At 37.9% G+C, this 22,803-nt stretch overlaps 1 protein-coding gene across 1 annotated transcript in view; it reads right to left on the bottom strand.

The window, feature by feature from the left end:
• The window catches only part of SLIT3 (slit guidance ligand 3), a 536,791-nt gene that overhangs the window by 187,938 nt on the left and 326,050 nt on the right, over positions 1-22,803 (bottom strand). The window contains 2 exon segments of the mRNA XM_029998071.2: positions 4,269-4,410; positions 19,243-19,406. Of these exon segments, the coding sequence (XP_029853931.1) occupies positions 4,269-4,410; positions 19,243-19,406 (306 nt within the window).

Genomic DNA, 22,803 nt, shown 5'->3' with positions numbered 1-22,803 from the left:
CTGTTCCAATGTAGTGAAATGACTATATTGTTCATTTACCAGCAAACCACCAAGCCATATTTGTTCTGGTATTTCTTTTTCAGTAAATGCCTCCAGGTGCTTAATGACTTTTGTTTTCATCCAAGTGTTCATGCAAAACTCTTCTGTACCTATTCTCATGTGTTTCTCTATAACATACACTGTTCATTTCTCCTCTGAAAAACACAAGAGAACCACTTTGTAAGCAGAGAATCTTTTATAACATTCAACACACAGTCTGTAGTCCTCAGCTTCAGTTTCTTGTAACTCATTTTTCCTCAGTCAATTTGGCTGCTGATGTCAGATCCCCACTGAACAAGAAGCTTTCAAAAAAAATGAATTGCATTCTGTACATTCTAGCTACCTAGTTTATGAAATTATGAAAAAGCAAGGCTGGGATACAGATTTCTAGCTTTCCTAAATTCCTTTATTTAATAATAAACATTCTTGCAATAAGGGCCTGCAGGATAATGTACCTCAGGGAGATTTGTAATAGAGTAACACAACAGACTTCTAAGTCACATGTGGCAGAGGTCAGCAGCAAGGGAAAATTAGTGGCGTATGATGCTTGTTTTATGTTCCGTGACAAGCGAGTTGCCTGTTTCGTGACAGGTTTTTATCAACAAAACAAATTTAGGCCTTGTTGGCAGCTTTGTCAGAGAAGGTTCTGCCTGCCTGTGTTAATGAAGAAAGGCAGGAAGGCTGAGTAAAAGATCTTTAATTAATACTGAAACACAGAGTGAAATGTAGGTCACCTTTAATAACCATGTTAGAGTAACAGCTGTGTGTTTCATTCTTGTAGAACAGTTTGTCAGTCAAGGGTTCTTATCGGATACAATTTGGCTTACAAAGACATACTGAGTTAAGGGGAAATACAAAAACTAGAAAGCTGTAACTGAATACAACTAATAACCAAGCAAAGGAACTTGGAAATGTCCCAAGTGGAACTGAGGTAGGCACAGCATTTTAATACTATCATATAAATTTTATGAATGGACTACAGTCTATACGGGGAAATGTATTTTAGTGAAATGAGTACTTACAATGCTAGATAGAAAAGAAACAGTTGAATGAAAAATACATCATCTCAAGTAATATCCCTTAGGATCTATGTAATAGCAACCCAGCCATGTAGTTTGTCCCTACCCCATATTCCATAGGAGGAATCTCATCTCTAGTAAGAGTTAGATCTCTCAAAGATTACAAGGATCAGATCATAGGATTACAGAGTCCAGAAAGAAGTGTTCAGGCAGCACCACTACGTAGCCACCTTTTATAAAAAGGGTCTGACTAAATGCCAACCATGGGGGCAAGTGGAAAAAACCCAACAGCACTGCTGTGTGAGAGCAAGAAATGTGGGTTGCAGCACATAGAGAGAATTTACTTGGCCCCATTGCTATAACATTACAGCAAAAGAGTATTATTCTGTCTATCGCAGCAAATCAAAAGACAGTCATTATTCCACATGTAGCTGGAACTAGACCTCTGGATGGATTTTATGTTGAATAAGCCCAGAGCAGCCTCAGACAAACTGAATTTGTGAGCAGTATGACAGACTTCTGCATAAACCAGAATGGCTATCATGGTCAAAAGAATTTATGTCAGGATTTTTCTGGGAAAACACTATGGCAGTTTCTTCCATCTTTCCAGAAACATTTTTCTATATGACTATATCCTTTACTCTGTGTAATAATATGCCCTTGGATATAAGGTTAATTGCTCTTTTTTACTAGTACTTTTACAAAACGAAAACACCATTTTACCAATAGGAAAAACCATATAGAAGCGATGTCACTTGTTAAGACTTATTCAGAAAGAATCATAGAATCATCGAATAGTTTGGGTTGGAAGGACCTTTAAAGGTCATCCAGTCCAACCCCCCTGCAATGAGCAGGGACATCTTCAACTAGATCAGGTTGCTCAGAGCCCCGTCCAACCTGACCTTAAATGTTTCCAGGGATGGGGCATCTACCACCTCTCTGGGCAACCTGTTCCAGTGTTTCACCACCCTCAGCATAAATAGATAGAACTACTTAAATTTCTTAATATATATATTCCATAAAAATGAAACCTTCACAGGATCGATTCCCACAGAAAGGAAGCAATAAATGTTTTCCTGAGGGTTACACTCTAAAGTTCTGCAGAACTACTCCCACCTGAAGTGCCTGTGAATTGCAAAGGGTATGTACAGGATTAGAACAATTCAAGAGGTTTATCTGCAGACGAAGACTCAAATAAGTACTGCCTAAAATGCAAGAAGTCTGACATCTAAATCATTAAACGGTGTGCTAAGAGATTTTTTGTGGTATTCTATAGATCTAGAAGGTTTATAACCTCCAGGTTATGAAAGTTTCTTAAAATGTTATGTGCATCTTGACTCACTACCTCACCATCTAACTTAAAGGCTCTCCAAGTCTTCACTTTCTGCTCTTCTAAGTAGATCTTCTAAGTTGCTTTTACTACAGGTTACAGGGGCTACGTTTGTGGACTGGAGCAAACCAGAGACAGGACTTGGATACCCAATGCTATTATAACCACACTAAAGGTGAACATTTTCACTTGCTTTCTCACACTGAGGTGCACTGCTGTAAGGATAGTGCTGGAGCACACCAATCTCAGCCTTCCTGCGGATACTGCTCTCCATGTGACTCTGGCATGGAACCACAAAGATCACCTGATTTCTGCTGGCATTTTCAACACTACAAAATAAAATTTTACAGTTCTCCTAGCCCAACCCTAAGTTGTGAGCAAGTCTGGACCAATTTCATCCTCTGTCTCTTATTATTGAACCATTCCAGCCACTCTTGAAAATTTGTACTCCATCTGACAGAATTGGAAACAGGACTAAACATTGAATATTCTTAGTATGCCAAACACAATTTATATATTCAGGATAATTTTAACTGACTTTCATGCACAGAAAAACAAGTATTACATGCATAATTTGTGTGCCACAATATACTGGAAATGAACACAACCAATACATTCTGAACTTTGTCAGGAGGTGAGCAAGCAGGTAATGGGCATTCAGAACAGCTTGCATAAGAGTTTATATTTCCTGTAAACATTTTTACATGCTCTAGATACGTTGTCAACAATGTTAATTTTCAGATGTTGTTTATTCTTTGCACTTACTGAGCTTATTTTTTCATTTCTAATATATTTTTTCTGTGGAGATGCACAATCAAGCATAAGCTACCTCTGAACGGTTGTACTGATAGCAATCCAAACAAATTTGAGATGAATCTTGAATTATAAAAGCAAACGACAAAGTGACTTAGAGGAGTGGTGGTGCAGAGCAGATTGCCAGCAAACAATATAGCACAGCATCTTCACTGGCCATAACTGTCACATTCCTGGCATAACATAGTGAGCCAGGCTACATTTGAGCAATTCAACTTATGCTTTATCCTAGTGAATTTTGCTATGAAGCAGTATTTCTACAGCAACAAGAAGCTGAATGAGTCTGGTGACTATACACATATTTGAATCCATACTATGTAGACTGTAAAAGCTGGTTGGATGTCAGTAACCTCTGTACGACAAGCACCTAAATAGGAAAAGAATTGATCTGCATTCCCTATGGACTAACCAAAAGCAACTTGGTTTAATGTAACTGTATTTCAGGACCACAGTAGTATGAAGTCATGGACACAAAAATAGATGATTACAATTCCTAAAAGTAGTAAAGACAAATAAGTCCGTAAACCCAGTATCTGATTTCACAACACAAAAAAAGTCACAAAAGTGTTAAAGAATTGGGAGTAACAAAATTTGGGAGACAAGAAATAGAAGATAAAATCACCAAGGACAATGTGTTCTGATGTCATACTTCACTTCATCACAAATACATCTTGCCAAGCTAACAAGAAAACCCTCCACCTCTTGTGCAATTCACCAACTAAAAATAAAACAATTCAATTTTAAAAAAAAGGGCTGTGTATTTCCTTTTCCTGGCTATAGAACTGTAATCCCAGATTTATCAGATGGAAACACAATCTGAACATAACACGCCAAGAACTTCATCTTGTTTTGGGGTAGGGCAACTTCAAACAATGTCTTAATTTACATTAAAGAATGATTTGAGCCCTTAGATCAAAAGAACAAAAGCAAAGAGGACAACTACAATATACCTGGTAACTGCTCAGAACAGTTTTCAAAACATGTGCCTTTCTTCCACACAGGGGGCTATGACATGGACTAAAAATGGAGAGACATGGAAAAGAATGGTGCATTACATTGGCACTTACATTTCCCAAATGTCCTCTGGTAGGTTAGCTGGAATTTCTGTTAAGCCCCTTCCTCGACAATCCACTACATTGTTGCTGCAGGTGCAGGCAGACGGGCAAGTGATGGAACTGGCACTGCATGATGGAGGTTCAGACTGGGGACCTGAGGCATAATGAAAACATTAAATGTTAGTCTTGAAAAATGATCGCCTGAGATTTTAACAACAAAATACATCTGAGTTTTCCGGGTCCTTTTACTATATTAAGTAATAATTTATTTGGATTCAGTGAATATACTGTGCTACAAATCAACTGCAGACAAAATGTGTAAAAGATTACTGTGTTCTTATTCTTCCTCAGTCTCCACTCTATCAATCTCTCTCTCTCAAGAACACTTCTTTGGTCCCCTCCATGATCAGCCATATCAATTTATTCAAAGACTTTAAAAATAAGCCTTAAGATCAAGTAGTATTTCCAAAAGTTATCTTTGCCTAGAAGTTTCCATTGCACAAACACTCCTTGAGTATTTTTACATACTGAGAGAAGACTGTCATCAAGGATGACTTATGTTTTTGAAATGAGGTTACATATTATGGCATAAAGACTGGAAATATAAAGCTAGTTTTTTCAAGATTAGACAATGCAGTTAATGGAAACACAAAAAGAATTTAGAAAAAATGGGAGTTCAAACCTTCAAATCCTTGCTTAATCTAATAATTCCACTGAAAGACAAGAAGCTACTTACAGAGCAAAGGTTCAGCATGAACACGTTGCTCTATATACATTCTAGTCAATCCATTAGATTCAGGTTTAATTAAGTGTCATTAAGTTTTTTTGAAACTGTAGCAATTATGTCAATTTTACTCAAATGGTTATGATTCCTACATTTAAAATTTTGATACATACATACACTTATAGATAAAATGGTTTTGCTACACTAATTGAGGTTATCAAGATGTAGCAGTTATTGACTAATTTATGGTGAATCATGTTTCCAAAGTACATGTAACACAAGAAACCCCAAGTATCTTTTTGACCAGACACAGAGAGCTGAATGTGAAGGCTTGTGTTGGTAAGAAGTGACAAAAACGTAATAGAAACAGGAAAAACTGGTATTTTTCTAGATTACAGTAGATTATAATCACAAAACATATTTGGTCTACTGGTTGGAAAAATTAAAACATCATAATTGTCAAATCACAAATACATGTGGAAACATGGAAAACTATACACAAAGCTGTACATTCTTGGGGTTTGTCTTGGAAAAGACCCATGATTGATACTTTCATAAATTATAAGTGCAGGTAACAAGAAGTCCAGAAATATTTGTTTGCAACAATTTGCAATCCAATATCATTATGACAATTAAAATTTTATAACAATGCAACATTCTTATAAATTTTCTCTCTTGATTTATGCCTACATACCCTCTGGTTTAGCCCTTAACTATGCACAACAACACCAACTTGTATAGCAAGCCTACATATGTTCCTATTTTCAAAGACTTGTAAACAGCAATGAGAAGTCACCATCAGAAAGACATTCAGTGGCACCTCTAAGTATCGTTATTTTGAAAGGCAGATACAGTTTTAAAAGATGGCAGCTGAAAACTTCTACAGACTGACTTCACACTTGCAGAGGGAGACCTTCTGGAAAGCAAAAGACAGTTACTGCAAAATCATGCCTTCCGCTAGAAATGTATTGAATTCTAATGTGAATTCATTTCTGTTTGCCTGAATTTCCCCTAGTTCAAGCAAGCAGTAATCCCCTTTAAATATTATTTTGTAGCCAGGGATGACAGAGCTGCTTATATTAAAGCATACTGCCAAGTTTCAGGATAAGATCACCATTTCAACTGTGTACAAATTGTTGCCAAAATAAAGTATCGGGTATGAAATTTTTTTATTGTCCTTTCTGTCAGGACAGCAGGAGAAAAATGTGGGTTTCATAGCACTGTGTTTTAAATATAGTTTTCATTGATGCTAATCAGAGCTGTGTGCAACTGTATTTTAGCAGACCAGACCTCAGAACTCCAATTCAGGCATCCAGAAATCAGATTTTCAGAGGTAGTGACCATCTTGAAAAAACCAGGTCTCACAGGACATTTGTGGCATGGGTAGGAGTCAAATTCATTCTTTATGAGAGTGCGCAGCTGGTTTCATCATGAGATGATCCTAATGATCCTTTCTCTTTGCTAAAATATCCTGTCTCATTTATATCCCACTTTCCAACTTCTGTGACAGTGCAGATAAGGATTTTACCAGCAACAGTCTTTTATCTCAACACAGAGCTGGTTTCAGTACTAGAGCAGCTTCACCCTACAGAAACAACTGGGCAAAAATCTACCATAAAAAAATAGTTCAATAATGTAATTAAAATCTAAATCCTAATGCATATGGCCCAAGGAATCAAATTCATATTTATGAGGCAACCTGAACTTTGACTTGTTCTGGTTTCAAAATCTTACTAGACATTGTCTTAACATAATCTACATATGTGACCATGTGTGTAATACAGTATTTAAGTTGTAGCTATTTGAACTAAACAAACAAAAAAAAAAAATCTTCACTAGTTAAACATGTACATGTATAACAGGCAGCACAAGCAGCTCTGTTGGGTCTGTCTTCTGGCTATAGAAATGCAGGGCAGACATACCATCATTGTGAATTAATAGATTTCCTTCAAAATTAATGGACCTCTGCTGCATATCACCAACAGCACTGCCAGCTCTGCCTTTCACAAAGTCTAAGGTTTCTGTAAGATTTTAACCGTGACTACTTCCAAAAGTAGCTTATATTGCCTCAAAATGCACACAGGCCTCTGTTACTTTTGCATAACAAAAACTGTGTTCTTACACCTGATCACATACATTTTACGTTTTCTTTGTCTGCCTACCTTGTGGTGCAATACCCAAAACAAAAATGAGGAATGAGAGAAGTGCAAACGAGCTATTGCAAGCTTTTAGGGATAGGGAGAAATTATCTAACTGAGAAGAAACACTTCAGAGCAATCCTTGCTCTCTGGGAGGCAAAAAGAAAGTTGGCAGCAAGGTCAAATCTTCCACACACCCTTTATCATCACACATCTGATGTGCTTTCTGAAGAGGCTTTGTAGTGAGGGGAAAATGCATTTTGCACAGTTATAACACTACAACATACCACTGTGGGTTAGAGAAGCAGTAATACACTCCCTTTTCATTAGGGCACAACATCAAAAAACCTGACGTATTGCCAGTTGGAGTTTCAAGAGTCTGTTCCTGACTCTACTGCATCTAAATCAACAGTAGAAGATTCAGTGGAACTCAGCTCATCACCTCCACTTTTCGTGGGTCGCAGTATTGCAGCGTGCTCTATGCTAAAGGAATGGTTTGAAAGGAGGTTATTATATAAAGTACTCTGAAAAGAGAGAAGAAAGACAGAAACACCAGTCTTCCTTGCACAAAAAGCAGGCAGCAACAGTAACAAGGTGATAATTAATATCATACTCAGTTAAATATCATGGAACTTGCCAGCAACTTTTTGAATGGAAAGGCCAACAGGTAAATCAGAACATTATTTGTGATGCCCACTAAGCCTTTCGGATCCTCTCCAAACAAACACCTGATATATAGTTGACTGAAGCCCTCAATTTGGACCAAAACCCATTTACCTGTGATTTTCCACTATGAAGGAGGAACTTTTATGTGAACAGAGTTTTGATTTATGGCTAGTGAGTAAAACAAATAACCAATTAGTTAACCAGGGAGGTACATGATGTCAAAATAGAGAGAAAAAGCAATATTATGTCTTTATTCTTAGCACAGATGCAAGCGAAATGGGATGAAAAAATAACAGCTTGTGCTGAAAGAAAGTAAAGTAAAATAAAAAGTAAAGAAAGAGGCTGTCTTTGTGCAGACTCTTTATTTTCCACATATAATGAGTGATCAGTTTTCTCATTTCACTCAAAATAGGATGGAAAAAGGAGTATTTTTATAAACTTAATTTCTCATTATAAGCTTGAATTCTCTGAGTGTCCCAAAATACCCGGTACTCCTGCCACTTTTGACTGACATTTTGTGCTTAGAGTAAAAATACTTTTGATTCCACGCTGAATACAGCCCTTTATGTTTGGTGAATTTCCTTCTTCTTCATGAGCAAAAGTAGATCTAGACTGTAGATTTCCAAGAATTTTAATGAAATAAAAAGACCTTGTGCACAAATTGCTATCATTATTATCAAAAGCTTTTGCTTATGTTTTTCCTTTGCAAAGAACAAAATACTGTATTACACATGCACACTCTACAGGCATCTAGCACATATTCCATCATCAGCTCTTTGACAAACAGTCATCTGTTAAGGTGAAGTTCTCTTGAACAATGCTATAAACGGAATTTCAAATCTGATTTGGATTTAACTGCTTCAATTAAATAAGGATCTATTGTTAGCTCCATAACAAATCTATAGAATTAAAGCACAAAAAAATCCAAGAGAGTTTAATCACTTAGATGTTTGTATAGTTGTGGAGAGCTGGTAAAAAAAGGACTGGTCAAGAAAACAAGTCTAGGTAGGCTATGGAATTTAAAGTTCTTAAAATTAAAATTTAGGTATAATTTTCATAGGTATGCAAAGTATAAGCATACAGATAGATCAAGAACCCCAGGTAATACACCCTCTAAAGAAGGATATTTGAAATCTAAAAATGAATTTTTCTTTGATGCCAATACTTCTTCAAAAGAAAAGACACAGGAAAAGCAAAAATATTTCAGGATTCCTGTTTGTGTCCTTCACAAGTGCAGTAAACTCTTTACGTCGTGGATGCCACAAAAGGAAATGGCCATAGACAAGCCAGCTGCATTTACATTCTTTCCCTTCTGAAGTTGTTCTTATTATCTGTCATCTTGTCATTTCAGATTTTTTCTGTTACACAGCAGCACTAGTTCACCATGTTAATTATATTTTTCTATAAGAGATAAAAATCATCAACTCAATTATACATTTTGCTGTAAAAAAAACCAACACTAACAAAATGTGGAAGCTAGGATAGGAACATGATTAACAAAAATTACCGTGCTTTTTGTGCCTGATGTAATGGAATGACAGCCTCAGTGATTATGGTAGTTAATATCTGGCATGCCATTAGCCTGCACCACTTTATTTTACAGTCTCAGACTATGGGTTAGGGGAAGAGAGGAGGGAGGGGAGAGCCTTAGGACCCAGCAGTTTACAGAGAAATTAAGTGTTTTTTCAAATAAGCATCTCATTGGCCTCTAGCCTTTTAAGAGCAGCAAATAGACTGATATTACAATTAGAATAGAATGGTTATGGTGTATAAATGAACAGTTTAAATGTCACAGGCATTTAAATAAATTTTGCAATGACTAAATAAACTAAATAATCTCATTTGCACTGACACCCAATTACAGCACACTAAGTAGTGTGCTTTATTACCTCCTCACCTATCCAATTGCCTTTGCAGCAGTTATTTTCCACCAGCAAAATGTTAGTTACCTGTAAAAAATATTAATGGATTTTAAGATAAATCTGACAGGATTTACCAGTTAAAAATCTGTGGTGCCTTTAAATCATTTTAAGTATAACACACATGAAATTATTGATCAATAAACAAAACACTATAAGTATTGCAGATCTGTGGATATATTACGACCTTTTGTGGTTTAATTAGATAACCCATTGGAACTTCTTACAGTGCTGGGACATCTGAAATCAATTACTACTACATGAGCTACAGTTTTCACTAGACTCCCAGTAATACAATCTCAAAAAGATACCTAAAGCAGATGTATTGCTCCTGACTGGTGTTTGCATGCCAGCATTAAAATACACTTGAGTGTGCATAATCCTGCAGAGAGATATGGGCAAGTCAATCACAACTAACTATCTGCAAAGTTAACATTCCTCATTGATGGCAAATATTCCACTAATGGAGAAAAATTTGTACAAATGTGTTTATTCTACAGGAATGTGCAGTAAATGGTTTATGCAAATATTTTCATCTATGGTTGTTCAACAGCTTTTTGCTGAGCACAGCATTAAGAACTGATGATTAGTGACTTGAGCCCCCGATTGATGATGTTAATACCATCAAGTTCATGGTATGCAAAAATTTGCTAGTCATGAATATTCATTATTTGATTCAAGTTCACTGTTTTGCTGAACATTCCCAAACAGTAAATTTATCTGTTAACAATTCATGGCACATGAACACAACTGTTCTGTAGGCAAAGTCAACACCAATTGGTTTACAAACAAATATGGAGGAATAAAAAAGGAAATATCTAATTGCAGTGAAAGGAAGGTCCGACATAATGAACTTTATTCTACAAAAACCTACTTTGCATGTTTCAAAACATATCAGTAAAGTAACACCATCGAAAATCCGACCTTACTTCACATTGTCTTATCCTAAAAGCACTAATATTGCAATTATTTAATTAACAATAATAGCACAAAATTGTATGGATTACTTCTAAACAAAATGGAAGAAAGTAGAACAAAGAAGCAGGCTCACCTTTAATAACTGAGGTTTAATAGGTAGATTTGTTCTTCTGAAGGATTAATAAAACAGAATCTGTGAGACAACTTGAGTCCTCTCAAAATTTTGACAAAGTTGTTTTTCTCTCAGGTAAATTTATTCCATCTAAGTCTTCCATAGGAGGGATTGAAAAGTCAGCGTTTGAATGTCTCCTATGCCCTGTACCCACTCTGAGCCTTTCTTTGAAGGTCTTTCTCCAGCCCTGTCAACAGAGGCATTTTCTCCTAAAAGCAGCCAGAACTTAAATTTCTGACTATTATACCATAAGGAAGGCTGCTAGCATGTATTTGGTTCTCTGGGTTTGTATACTATTTGCTCTTCTAAAACAGGCTAAAGACTAAAAAAATAATGCTACTAGAAAGTCTTAAAAGATGTAGTGTTTCTGCAGTTCAAATGACATCTATGTACAGTAATCTCATTAACGGCAATTTCACAATTTGTATCGGCAGTCTGGAAGGTGCATACGAAGTGACATTTAAAAATAGGTCCAGAAATAATACACTGAACTTATAAATATATTCAAGCATAAAAATGAAGAGGAAGATAAATTATTTAAGTGAAAGGATACCACCTGTACAAGGGTAAATGATAGATAATGGTCATGATCAATTGTAAGCCTATGAAGGGAGTATAGTTCTGGAATGGCCTTCTAAACAGGTTATCCATTAAAGAACCTGAACTGTTTCACGATGAAGTTTCACAAAGTTATGGAAGGGATAGGAATAGTTTAAGATTATGCTTTGAGTCCCTGGGGTTTGATTTGCTGGTATTTGAAAAGGAGTTTTAAACATGACTTGATGTTGTTGGATTACACGTTTGTCCTCGCTTCTGCCCGCCCACGCCCCCACGTCCCGCCACAGCTAACACAGGACTTTCCCTGCCTCAGCACAAAAGCTGCTCTCTGCGGGAAGAGGAGGACGACGGGACTCACTTCAGTCAGAAGCATTACAGATTGACACAGGTATTCAGAGGATGTTGGGCAGAATGTGACATTTGTCCTGACAATGACACCTGAGGGGTCCAGCCTGGTCACAAGCTCACCCAATGGCCAGATCTGGAGCGAGGAGACAGTTTTTTCCAGATAAGTGGGCAGGGACTGAAGAGCGAGGCATCATCCCCTTCCCAGAGCCACCTCAGAGTTTCTTGGACCAAATTCTTTGGCATTTGGGACTCGCTAAGGAACGCAGGGAAATGGCGACTTTTCTTGCCTTCCTCCTGGGACAGGCTGAGGTTACTGCCTTTGGTCTTTTGCAAGTGACCTCTGATCTATTCAAGCTCTTTCTCGTATATGAAACCTACAGAATAACATTCTTACGGATCTTCTGACCTAAACACGTTCGTCTGCGATTACAAGGAATTAATTCAATGAGCCAGGAAATCCCTTCAGTATTGGTACGGGGTGTCAGTGCCCCGGCGCTGGCAGGGAGCCTGCAGGGGCCTCTGTGAGGAGAGGCCGGGGCTGCCTCGTGCCGGGCACGGCCGGTTCCCGCCGGTTCCGGCCGGTTCCCGCCAGCTCCACAGCGGCCCCGCCGCAGGACGCGGCTGAGCCCCTCGGAGGAGCTGGTAGTGCCTCTGTGAAAGTGCATTTGAGAGAGTGCAAAACGGTGCCAGGCACTAAGGAGTGAGGAAAAAAGTGTGAGAAACAGCGCTGCCAGCAGCAAAGTCAGAGAGTAAGGGGGGGAGGAGGTGCTGGAGCAGATCTTGTTCTCTCCCCAGTCCTGTTGAGGAGGGGGAGTGAGAGCAGCTGGGTGGGCATCTGGAGCTGGCCATGGTCAACCCACCACGGTTTTAATGCAACTATGTAACATCACTAAATTTCACGGTCAATAAAACAGAAATTCACATGAACCTGATATTGACTGTATGCAACTTTGTATTTGCCACCTATGGAATTCTGCAGTCTTTTTATAAGCAGCTCTATGCTTGAGTACCCACAAATGTGTTGCTAATCACATACAGGTATCAAACAGAAAAAGTCTACAGATTTCATACAAAGGTTTGGCCACATACTCAGAGTCAACCCTGTTCCTTCATATTTAACATCACTGCTCTCTGTGAACTAGTTCGGAACAAGGCTACTGATCTGTGGCAGGACAGACCACCATGATGCATTGCCATTGTATACCAAAATACTACCAACATACTAGTAATAAAACAAGCCACTGGTTTTGGACATTAACGTAAAAACTAATCATGTTATTATTCTTACAGCAACGGTTCAAAAGCTCAATGTCTGAATAATTATATCCCAACCTGCCACCATTAAATAAGCATTAAGGAGCTACACATACTGCTTTGGAGAAAAGAGAATTCCAGAAAAAAGGTAATTATACTGAGAAGGTAAGACATCATTTTTGAACAGTAAAACTAAATATACTGTAATTTAAAGCCAATTTTCAGCTTTGGTCTTCAAAGAAATATTAAGTGCCTTAATAAATACATATTTATCCCTCAGATTTGCAAGATGGTCTCCCAAATAAAAAAACACCGTATGTGGCACCTTACATACGAAGCAATTCAAGAAATAAATTCTTACAGTATGAAACAACATAACTGCTAGTGCTAGAGTAAATTTAAATTTGTAATAAGTAACTTAATGGAAACAGAAAGCAAAGTGATAAATAGCAATTAGTATCTCTCTACACCTCCTATAGGATTTCATTTGAGAAGCAACTAACAAATGCTCAGTATTGAAATGTTTATTCAGACTAGACGTCAATGTTAGTTTGTGGTAGCAAATTACAACAGGAGGTAAAAATACTATAGGAGTTCCACAAAAATTTTCTAAGGCCAAATTTAAAACACAATTTTTACCAAAAGGTTTTAAAGTCATACAACACTGAAAGTCCTGAATAGACTCCATTGTAAGAGCACTTACTGGGTCTGTTGATGGTAACAAAAAGCATGAACCAACTTAACAGTGAGAAAAAAGATGTTATTTCTCAAATATGACTCACAGGTTACTCTTTTGGAAAGAAGTCAAAGTTAGAAGAAATGATTAAGCTCACTTCTAAAAGCAATAAACCAGCTGTACAATGAGGATATCCTGCACAGCAGAAAGTGACGATTCACACACACACACACACAGAGAAAAAGGCCGCCTCCTCCCACTTTGTTTATCCAGCTTCTTGTGACCATTAAAACTGAGGGCCATTAGCAGCCCTTCTCTGCATGAACAGGGATGGACTGCATGGAGAGAAACCGCTCTGTACTGTCAGGAGCAATTGCTACTGCCCGGCACTAGCAAAATTTGCATCATTAGCAAATAGTCCTTGTCCCTCTTGAGTTTCCAGGGAGCACCAATCTTCCATGCTAGCAGTACCTTCACATCCCATGTTGAAAGCAGCAGACCTGCTGCTAGTTATGCAGATATACTATTGCACAGAGTCTCTTAAAGGAGCAGATGGGGGGGAGTTCCTCTCCCCACACACTTTTCCTTTGGCATCTTCTGAATGTTCTCATTAAGATACTAAGCCTGAGGAGTGCTGTTTTATTAGTTACTCATTGTTGGTTGTCTCCTCAACAATATGCTAGGAAGTTATTAGGAGAAAAAAGGAGCAAGACAATCTACTGAGTTTTGTGGTCTGGGCCAGAGAGTAACAGCTATGTTTTAAGACCATTTGACCTCAACTAAACAAATAAATCTGCTTCCTCATTAGGGCTTCCAGTCTGCATTAAGCAGCGGGAAGCTAACATATTTTCCTCTTTATTACACCTCAGCTGCAGTCTCACTGTATGGATCAGAAACTCTAGGTCTTCAACCGAGATTGGGATCAATCCACTATTTTCTTAAAATCAGTATCAGTTTATTTAGCCAGAAATCACTAGACAACTGGGTCTGGTAATGATTTCTCTCTTGCATCAATTTCAGACTAAATTTTAACATATTTAATCCAAATTATGCATCTTGATTTTCTTTAGGTTCTTATAGACCCTTCAAATGGGAACTAAGGATCAGGAATCTGAGAAAACGGTTTCTAATGAAAAAGAGAATGATATATGGATCCAACTTCCTTCTCTACAATGCTTGTTTCATTATTAAAGAAAACTATCTTAAGAAAGTACTTAAAAATCACATCTGTTACACTTATGCTTTGCTAAATTTCATATCACAAGACATAGAGGACAAATCAGCTCCAAATTAATGTCAAGATTTTAGAATCTGGTGCTTCATACATAAGAAAAGCATGAATCCATTAACTGTTAGAAATATCAATCTCTGGTCTATGCTAAGGAATCTCATCCAATCTTCATACACCATTGTAAATGCTGTCCACTGTAAAATACCTCAAGCTACTGGCCAAAACTGTAACAAATCTGTGTCAACCTGCACCTTCAGAGTCAACACCAAGGACTAACATACTGCCTCAGAATTGGCAGCAACAGTACAAGAGAAAAATCAACTTCCTCCCACCACCCACTGAAATCAACCCACAGTCTCTGCCTGCTTATCTACCAGATAGTCTCCTCTGCAAGCAACCAGTTGAGAACTGATGACATTTGAGCTGTTCTGACAGCAGCTAGCTGAGGACAGCAGTGGCTGAAGTATGCTACACACCACAGTATGAGATACAGTGCTCCTGAATGCATCTGCTTTATTCTTAGATATGCTGTTCAGATGCATATTTATTTTCTCATGTATATACTTAAAAAACCCAGAATGATTCATTATTGTAAAAAAATCCAAATGGGGTCACTCAGTGGGTTCTGCACAGAGCATTGAAAAGACCAAGGTGTTGCTGATGGTATAACTTCATGAACCCAGTGCTGCAGTTTGCAAAGCTTTACAGCCACACTAATGCAGGTGAGAAAACACATTATGACTTGACATAACTGATCAATATGTAGAGTAATTTCAACTTCAGTAACTAAAGAGCAGGTAGAAGAAAAATCAAAGGACCATAATAAAACTTATATGAGAGGAAAATGAAATAAAATTACTATCCTAAGGAGGTCAGAGGAGGATGAGGGGTGGGGGGACAGAGTTAGAGAAAGAGAAGCCAGTTCAAAAGTGAAATGTCTGAACATGGGAAGGAAGCTGGGTTTGATCCAAGCAAAGACTGGAAGGCTCTAGGAGGTACTGAGCATAAGCCAGCACCCACAGATGCTTCTTTGTTAGCTAAGGGAATATAAAAATAAACAGTTCTCAAGGATCAGAGTGCAGGTAGTATTTCAACTGACATTAAGTCTTTGCTTAGCGTACTGTTTTCTCTTGTCCCGGCAATGTGGCAGTGAATTGCAAGGTTATGGTGGAGAGAGAGGAGAAAGACATCATGCTATCTATGTGCAGCACATTAACAGGGGCACTCATCCTCTGGTGCCACACAATTTCCCCTTCTACAACATACTGTTTTGTAGGAGACTACCTCACCAAACGCATCCCAGAGCTCAATAAACGGCTGTGCAGGAGGAAGAGTCTGTTTGGAGATTTCTTTGGGAACAGATGGCTTTAAGGCAAAGGCCCAGGAAGGCTGCTCTGTCAGGGGTGGCTCTGGAGGAGAGACTCTGCTATGAGAAGGGGACAGTTTGCTGAAGCAGCCAGCCAGAAGGCTCTGGTGGGTGACAGGACTGCCAGCAGTACTCAGCGCTCTCCCCTGATGGTGAGGGGCCATCTAGTCCCAACCCTGCTCATTTCTGTTAATGACCTTTCCTCTGCCTCCTCAGTAACACAAATCCAATGAGACATATTTGCAAACCTATCTCCAGGCAACTGCACACTATTTGATCCTACACATTTACCTACAGTTCTGAGCCAAATGCTCATGGGCATGAACAAGTGAAACCTGGAAAAGCTTTTCTTCTGCTCACAATTTGCCTACAAGTGCCATTTGAATTATCATTTTTATGATTTATGTGCAGAAGCTGAACAACATTTTTTGAAAGTCTGACTCTCAGTTTACACAGGTATGACTCAGTTTACACAGATATAATCTGCATAGAACTCTGACTTCAGCAACATTATCTTGAGAGACTTTGCACCTAATGCTTCTAAACATCATGTTATAGGACTGGTAGCAGAGTGTCCAGAAGGAATCAAGCAATTTGGGTTCCAGTTATGGCACATCTCTATCAGTGTTTCACTTTTTCTTTTCCAACTTATGCTATTCCTTGGTATGTAGCATGCAAAACTTGTTTCCAAAGGAACATTTGTCATAAAATTATTTTAAAAAAATAATTTTGCATAGGGTTCAAAGAATAACCAGAAGTTTTCAAGGATGCTTTTCTTCTTTCCCCAAATTATTTGATTCTACTCTTTCTGCTTTGAAGCATGCAACAGCACAAGCTTTGAACTGGAATGCTCTGCTGAAGTCCATTTTACAGTGGAGGAAAAGCTGAGTTTTCTTTTGCTGTGATGATATTCCCACTGCCATAAAAACACAAGTGCTTGAAATGCTGAGCCTATACTTAAACAGGGTAGTTCACTACATTGTATTTCAGCTCTTCATAACTATGATGCAAAGGTGGCTTTCACTGCCAGCTTGAGGCTAGTTACAGTGATTCATATAAGCTTAAATTGTATAAAATTCCATTGCAGAGGGACCAGTTCAGTTCACTATTCACCTGCTGTCCTAGTTTGACTTCATAGTCAAACACCAACAAATTATGCTGTAAAATCAGGAATAAGAACTGTAATAAGGAGCAGGGAAGATTTATATCCTCTTTAAACTAGCTGTCCATGTAGGTTTTTGTCGAACTAGCACGTACTAAGTTGAGTTCTCTGCTAAATCCTCCACTAAAATGAGCACTTCAAATGCATTTCTTTTTCAGTATATTTCATTTCCCAAATGAGGATTAGGGGATACAGCTGATGGACTCTCTCACTGGAAGCTTCTTTCCTTTAATTTTTATTAACTTATGTCTAAAAAAAAAAGCAGGCCAATCTTGAGAGTTCTCTTATATGTTCTTGGTCCAACAGGCAACTGTTAAAAACCTTTTCTCTTTTGGAAGTCATAGTCTGCACAGAAAATTCCGTTTAGATGAGTTCTGTCCACGTCACATTCCTCATTCAGCAATTATTATCTCTTCTCCTGATTTAAACAACTCTTCTTCCTTCACTTCACTATATCATAAATCCAAATAGCTGAACTCACACCCCATCTGAAACTTCATTTCATAAAAAGAAAAAATTCTGTAGTTACCTCTTTGGTAAAATTAGATTCTGCTAATAGTTTAAATAATTTATCCATTTCTTTTATCCTTCCTCTCCCAAGACTGTTAGATTTCTAAACTTTTCTTTTAGTTAAACTTTTGATGTAATTTATCAGATATTCTGGGCATCATCAAATCTCCACAACTGCATAGAAGCTGCTCAGCACTCTTGAAAATCATGTCACAAAAGGCACTGGTGCACAACTTCATTTTCCGTGTGTCCATAACACTTCCTGCATACCTCTAGGGCTGGGCATTAATTTACCATCCATGATACAGCTAAGGGGATCAAACGCTTCTTCTCTAAGTACAACCATTTCTCTCTTTCTTTGTCACATGTAAAAGAAACTATAGAAAAAAGGCATTCCTAAAAACATTTCTAGCACAAGCACTTGCACTGTATTTCCATCAGTCAACTCATGTACAAAGAAAGAGAATAAAGCTTTAGGGCTCACAAGCTGTGAGAGATAAAGAACACAATACAAGACTCAGTCTATCAAGATTAGGACTCACATTGGCTTCATAACAAGCTCCCTGTGTTACCATTTGGCTTGCAAAGCTCTCTCCAAACTTGTGTCTTGTATCTTTCTTTTTTTTTTCCACAGCATACACACTGCCATGCATCTCCTCTGCCAGATCTCTTCCTTTCAGCCAAATTCAGACATTTCTTTTTCTATTTTTTCTATTTTTTTCTCTCTCTCTTTTCTTTCTTTCTTTTTCTTCTTTTAAGAAAATGTGTTTCTATCACAAAAGAGCCAAGTGTAGTTCCAGAGACTTGATGAATAGGCCCAACATATATACACATGGTTTGTGAGTTGGCCATGTATCATCAGCCTCATTTATCAGTGTGGAAACTTGTAGAACAGCAAAGTGCATTGGCTCCTTACGAATCCTGTTTCAGTCCCTGGGATAAAATCTGCTCCTCGTGTTCTATAGTCCAATCATTTATCAACAGACTCAGATTAGCATTTTCTATTTCCTTTCTTTTGTATTCCAGTCAGCTGTAGAGCTCTTCCCTTGAGAAATACAGAATTATCCACACTTAATTGATTTCTTATGTTGATATCATTGGCAATGCTAAAGTAGAAAAAATAATTTGAGAACTGAAATGTTAACTGGAATCCAATAATTCTTATAAAGCTGAAAAAATTAATAGTTTGATCTACTCCCATACAGTTTAGTAATGACAGAAACAAATAGGACTGCTACAGAATGGCATTCAAACACAACATAGTAATTTTCCACTCACTGTTTTTATGTGAATATCAATATAAAACCATCAGCTGTTAGACAAATGAGTAACTGGCATCATTACCAGAGCAGACAAAGTCCTTCTTCTGAACCTCCGCCACAAGAAAACCGCGCAGGTTTACAGGTGCCAAACAGAAGGTGAACTGCCCGATAGTGCGCCTCTGCCGCAGCCAGTCAGACAGCCAAGCCAGGTGGCAGTCGCAGTGCAGGAAGTTGGAGTGAAGCCGCCTACAAAAGACAGAACAACCCTAAAGTTGTTAGTAGTTTTTTAAACAGAAGACACAAACCAGAGCAATCAAGTACAAGTCTGTCTGGCTCTTCACTACAGTGTAAGTAGGATCACTGCAGGTTATCGGTTACAGCTGAGTCAGGTCTTGATCGTCTACATTGCCATATAATATATGTGCCTGCATATAAATTAGTGCTATTATTTATAATGTCTTGGAAGAATGAAGTTAAATAACTACCTGCCTACAGGTAATCATGAGCTGGCCATTCTAGAGAAAAGAACATGAAGAATTTAAGATTCCTCCAAGTAATTACTTTGCCTGTGATTTCGTATCAGAAATAACTGTGTGAATGTGATATCTTTGAGTGAATTCAAAGGATGGCTTGTATAAACATGAGGACCAGGCTGAAAAACAGGATGATAGGTGATTCTTCCCTCTTCTCTCTCCTTTGTGGGAAGGAAGGAGGGACAGAGAGTAAGTGAGAGAGAGAGAAAACCCACACACCAGAGGCTATTGATACCTTGTATGTTCCTGTATTGCCTGAACAAATTCATCAATGCTCTTTACTGTGGCAATTTAATGCAAGTATGCAGGTTCTAGACAGGAATTTTCAAGTAATGATGAAGGTGGCGACCACGACAGGGTCATGCCACACAGCAATGCAGGGGCCATTCTTTGTAATGGAAGATCTAGCCACACAGCTCCCTTCTCAGCCTGCTTCATGCCTGGCACTAGAGACTTGCAGAAGCATTGTCACATTGTGGGGGGAAGTCTGCAAAATGACGATGCGTTCAGGGAGCAAATCTGGTAATTTTAATAGCTACCAAACTTTAGGTCAAAACAAAAGCCCAGGACATTAATTATTTCATTCCTTGTAATGAGTCATACATTTGCAGTGTTATACCAAAGCTGAAATCATAAAACAGATTGAAAGTCCTGTCAGAAATGGTTAGACAAAGCATTATTCACTAATATTACAGGCATTACATTTAAAAAAACCCACACAACTGGTGTGCACAGGATTTAGCCCTGTCCATCCACCAAAGAAATTAACTGTCTGTGAGATCTTCATATTGCGCAGCGGCAGTGCAGGTCAGCAGTGGCGCCCCGGCTGACAGTCCCCAGATTTGTATGTCTGGGGTGGGCAGTCACAGTAAAAGACTACAAATCTGGAACTGAGAGTTTATCCTGTGGAGATGGAAGATGCTAGTCTCCTGCGAGCACTGTAAAATTTAATTGTTTTAGAAGGATGGCTAGAAGACCTTGTGTATAGGGATTATGAAGCTATTTAATTGACACTACAGTAAGTTAGATTTCTAGTAAAATGTTTTCTTATTATGAACCATTAATCTGCCTGGAACACTTTTTGTTGATTGAAAGAACAAAAAAATATATTTGCAAAGAAAAGGGAACAAATATCATCTAGCCAGAAATCATCCTAAGTAAGACTTTGTTCTAACTTAGAGAGTAAGCATTGCGTTTAAATCCTCCAAGTCTTATCCCTTCCCACCACCACAGCAGTCAACAATGATGCTTAGAATCATCTTCCTTCAGGAACTGAAACAGAGCTCATCCCATGTCATGCCCTGCATCCCCTGTATGGATGCAGGTAGGCGGAAGTAATAAAACCGCAATTTCACAAAAAGGGGTAGCTTTCCAGTTCTCTGAGTTGTTTTTTTTCCTCACTAAATTTGTATAGCTGGTTTCTGGGTTTTCCCATTTTAGTAGTGCAAACTGTCACCTCTTTGCCAGCTCACCTGCCTCAGCAGAGCCCTACCTCGTTAAAGTTTTTTGCGTAGATATTCTACAGTTTGCTTTTGAGAGGACACCATTTAGAGAGCCTATCAAGCTTATCAGCTTGTTAGAATATATTTTTGATAATTATATTAACGAATACAGCCACAAAAAGACCTTTCACAGTACTTCAGAAGCATAATACACCAATTCCCTGTGAACATGAAAAGCACTGAAGTGATTTGGTACATTTTCAGTTTACCCTTAAATAAAAAAATTAAAAGAAATTATGCAATTACCTATCTCAGCAGTCACTCACACCTGCAGAGACAACAGGACACTTACCATTAAGCAAATAGGTATGGGGGACATGTTCTAACATAAATAAAGCTGTTTCAAGCAAAGGAAAGCAGATCAATAAAAACTAATTCCTGTCACTTCCAATCAAGGCTAACAGATCAATGAAACTTAGCAATGGAAAAGACAGTTAAATAAAAAAGGTTAGCACAGAAGAGCTGATTTTTTAAAAGAATTCTTCAAGTGCTCCAAATCTTACTAGCAATTTTCTCTCCTTTTTTTTCTTTATTCCCCTGAGAGGTCATGTTCAAGTTGAATATCCCCTTTATTTTTCCTTCTCTGTTCTTAAATGAGCAGATTGTTTTGAGGCTCATGAAGATAAAGCTATTTATCCACAAAGCTATCACAGCAGATGCACCTGCAGCACAAGCAGCCCCAAATGTCCTGGTAATGGATCTTACTAGTGTGTAAAAAGAGACACATAGGAAAAACACTATCCACACCACACTAGGCCTCAGCTGGATGGAAAAAAGGGCTTGTCCCTACTTAAAGTAATTTTCAGACCAGGGATTCCCTGCAAGAGCTTCTGAAAAAAAGCATGTCTAAGTGTGAAGCTATTCGAGAAGGTGTACAAACTGATGATCATTTTTTAAGAAAACAGTAGAGTCACCAAACTGTAATGAACATCATTCACTCTCCATTTGAACTGAATTTGCATCAACAACCAAGAGATTAAATAAATAGCAGATCTTATTCAGCCATTATGCTTCAGACAGCTTTCTCCTTTTGAGCAAACTGTTCATTGAGGTTGTATATTAACGCAGGAGGAACAGGTTATCAAGTGAAATAAAGCTCAGGAAACTAGAGAGAATATTAACATTTCCCCCCAAATAATATCTTTACAGAAATATTTTACATAGGTGAACAAAAACTAATCAGTTTTACACGTGCTCAGGTGTATGTTAGTTGTTAGGGTATTACTATCCCTTTACACAAAACTTGGTTAAATCAAAACAGTATTAGCCTAAATTCTGAATAAAGATATTCAGAAAATATTGAGTAATATGTAGCTATGCAAACTTGTTTTGTTAATAATTATAATTAATAAAGTATTAATTGTGAAAAGTGCTAAGATGACTTGGGGATAGAGGAAGAATTTTTAATATGAAGGAGCAGCAGAAGAAATTATGAAATGCTATTTGATTCCTGTATTTATCTTATATTAATTACTGTTTTGATGACTTTTCTGCCTCTGTTGAAACAGATGGAAGGAAACATAGAAAACTAAACTATTTTACTGTATTTCCACCTGTCTATGTAGGATTTTTCAATTCCTATATTGAACAGCTAAGAAGGGTACTGTG

Source organism: Aquila chrysaetos, chromosome 22, assembly GCF_900496995.4.
Source record: "Aquila chrysaetos chrysaetos chromosome 22, bAquChr1.4, whole genome shotgun sequence".
NCBI classification, from domain to species: Eukaryota; Metazoa; Chordata; class Aves; order Accipitriformes; family Accipitridae; genus Aquila; species Aquila chrysaetos.
The sequence above is the reverse complement of the archived record's forward strand: the minus strand, read 5'-3'. Positions and strand labels throughout refer to the sequence as shown.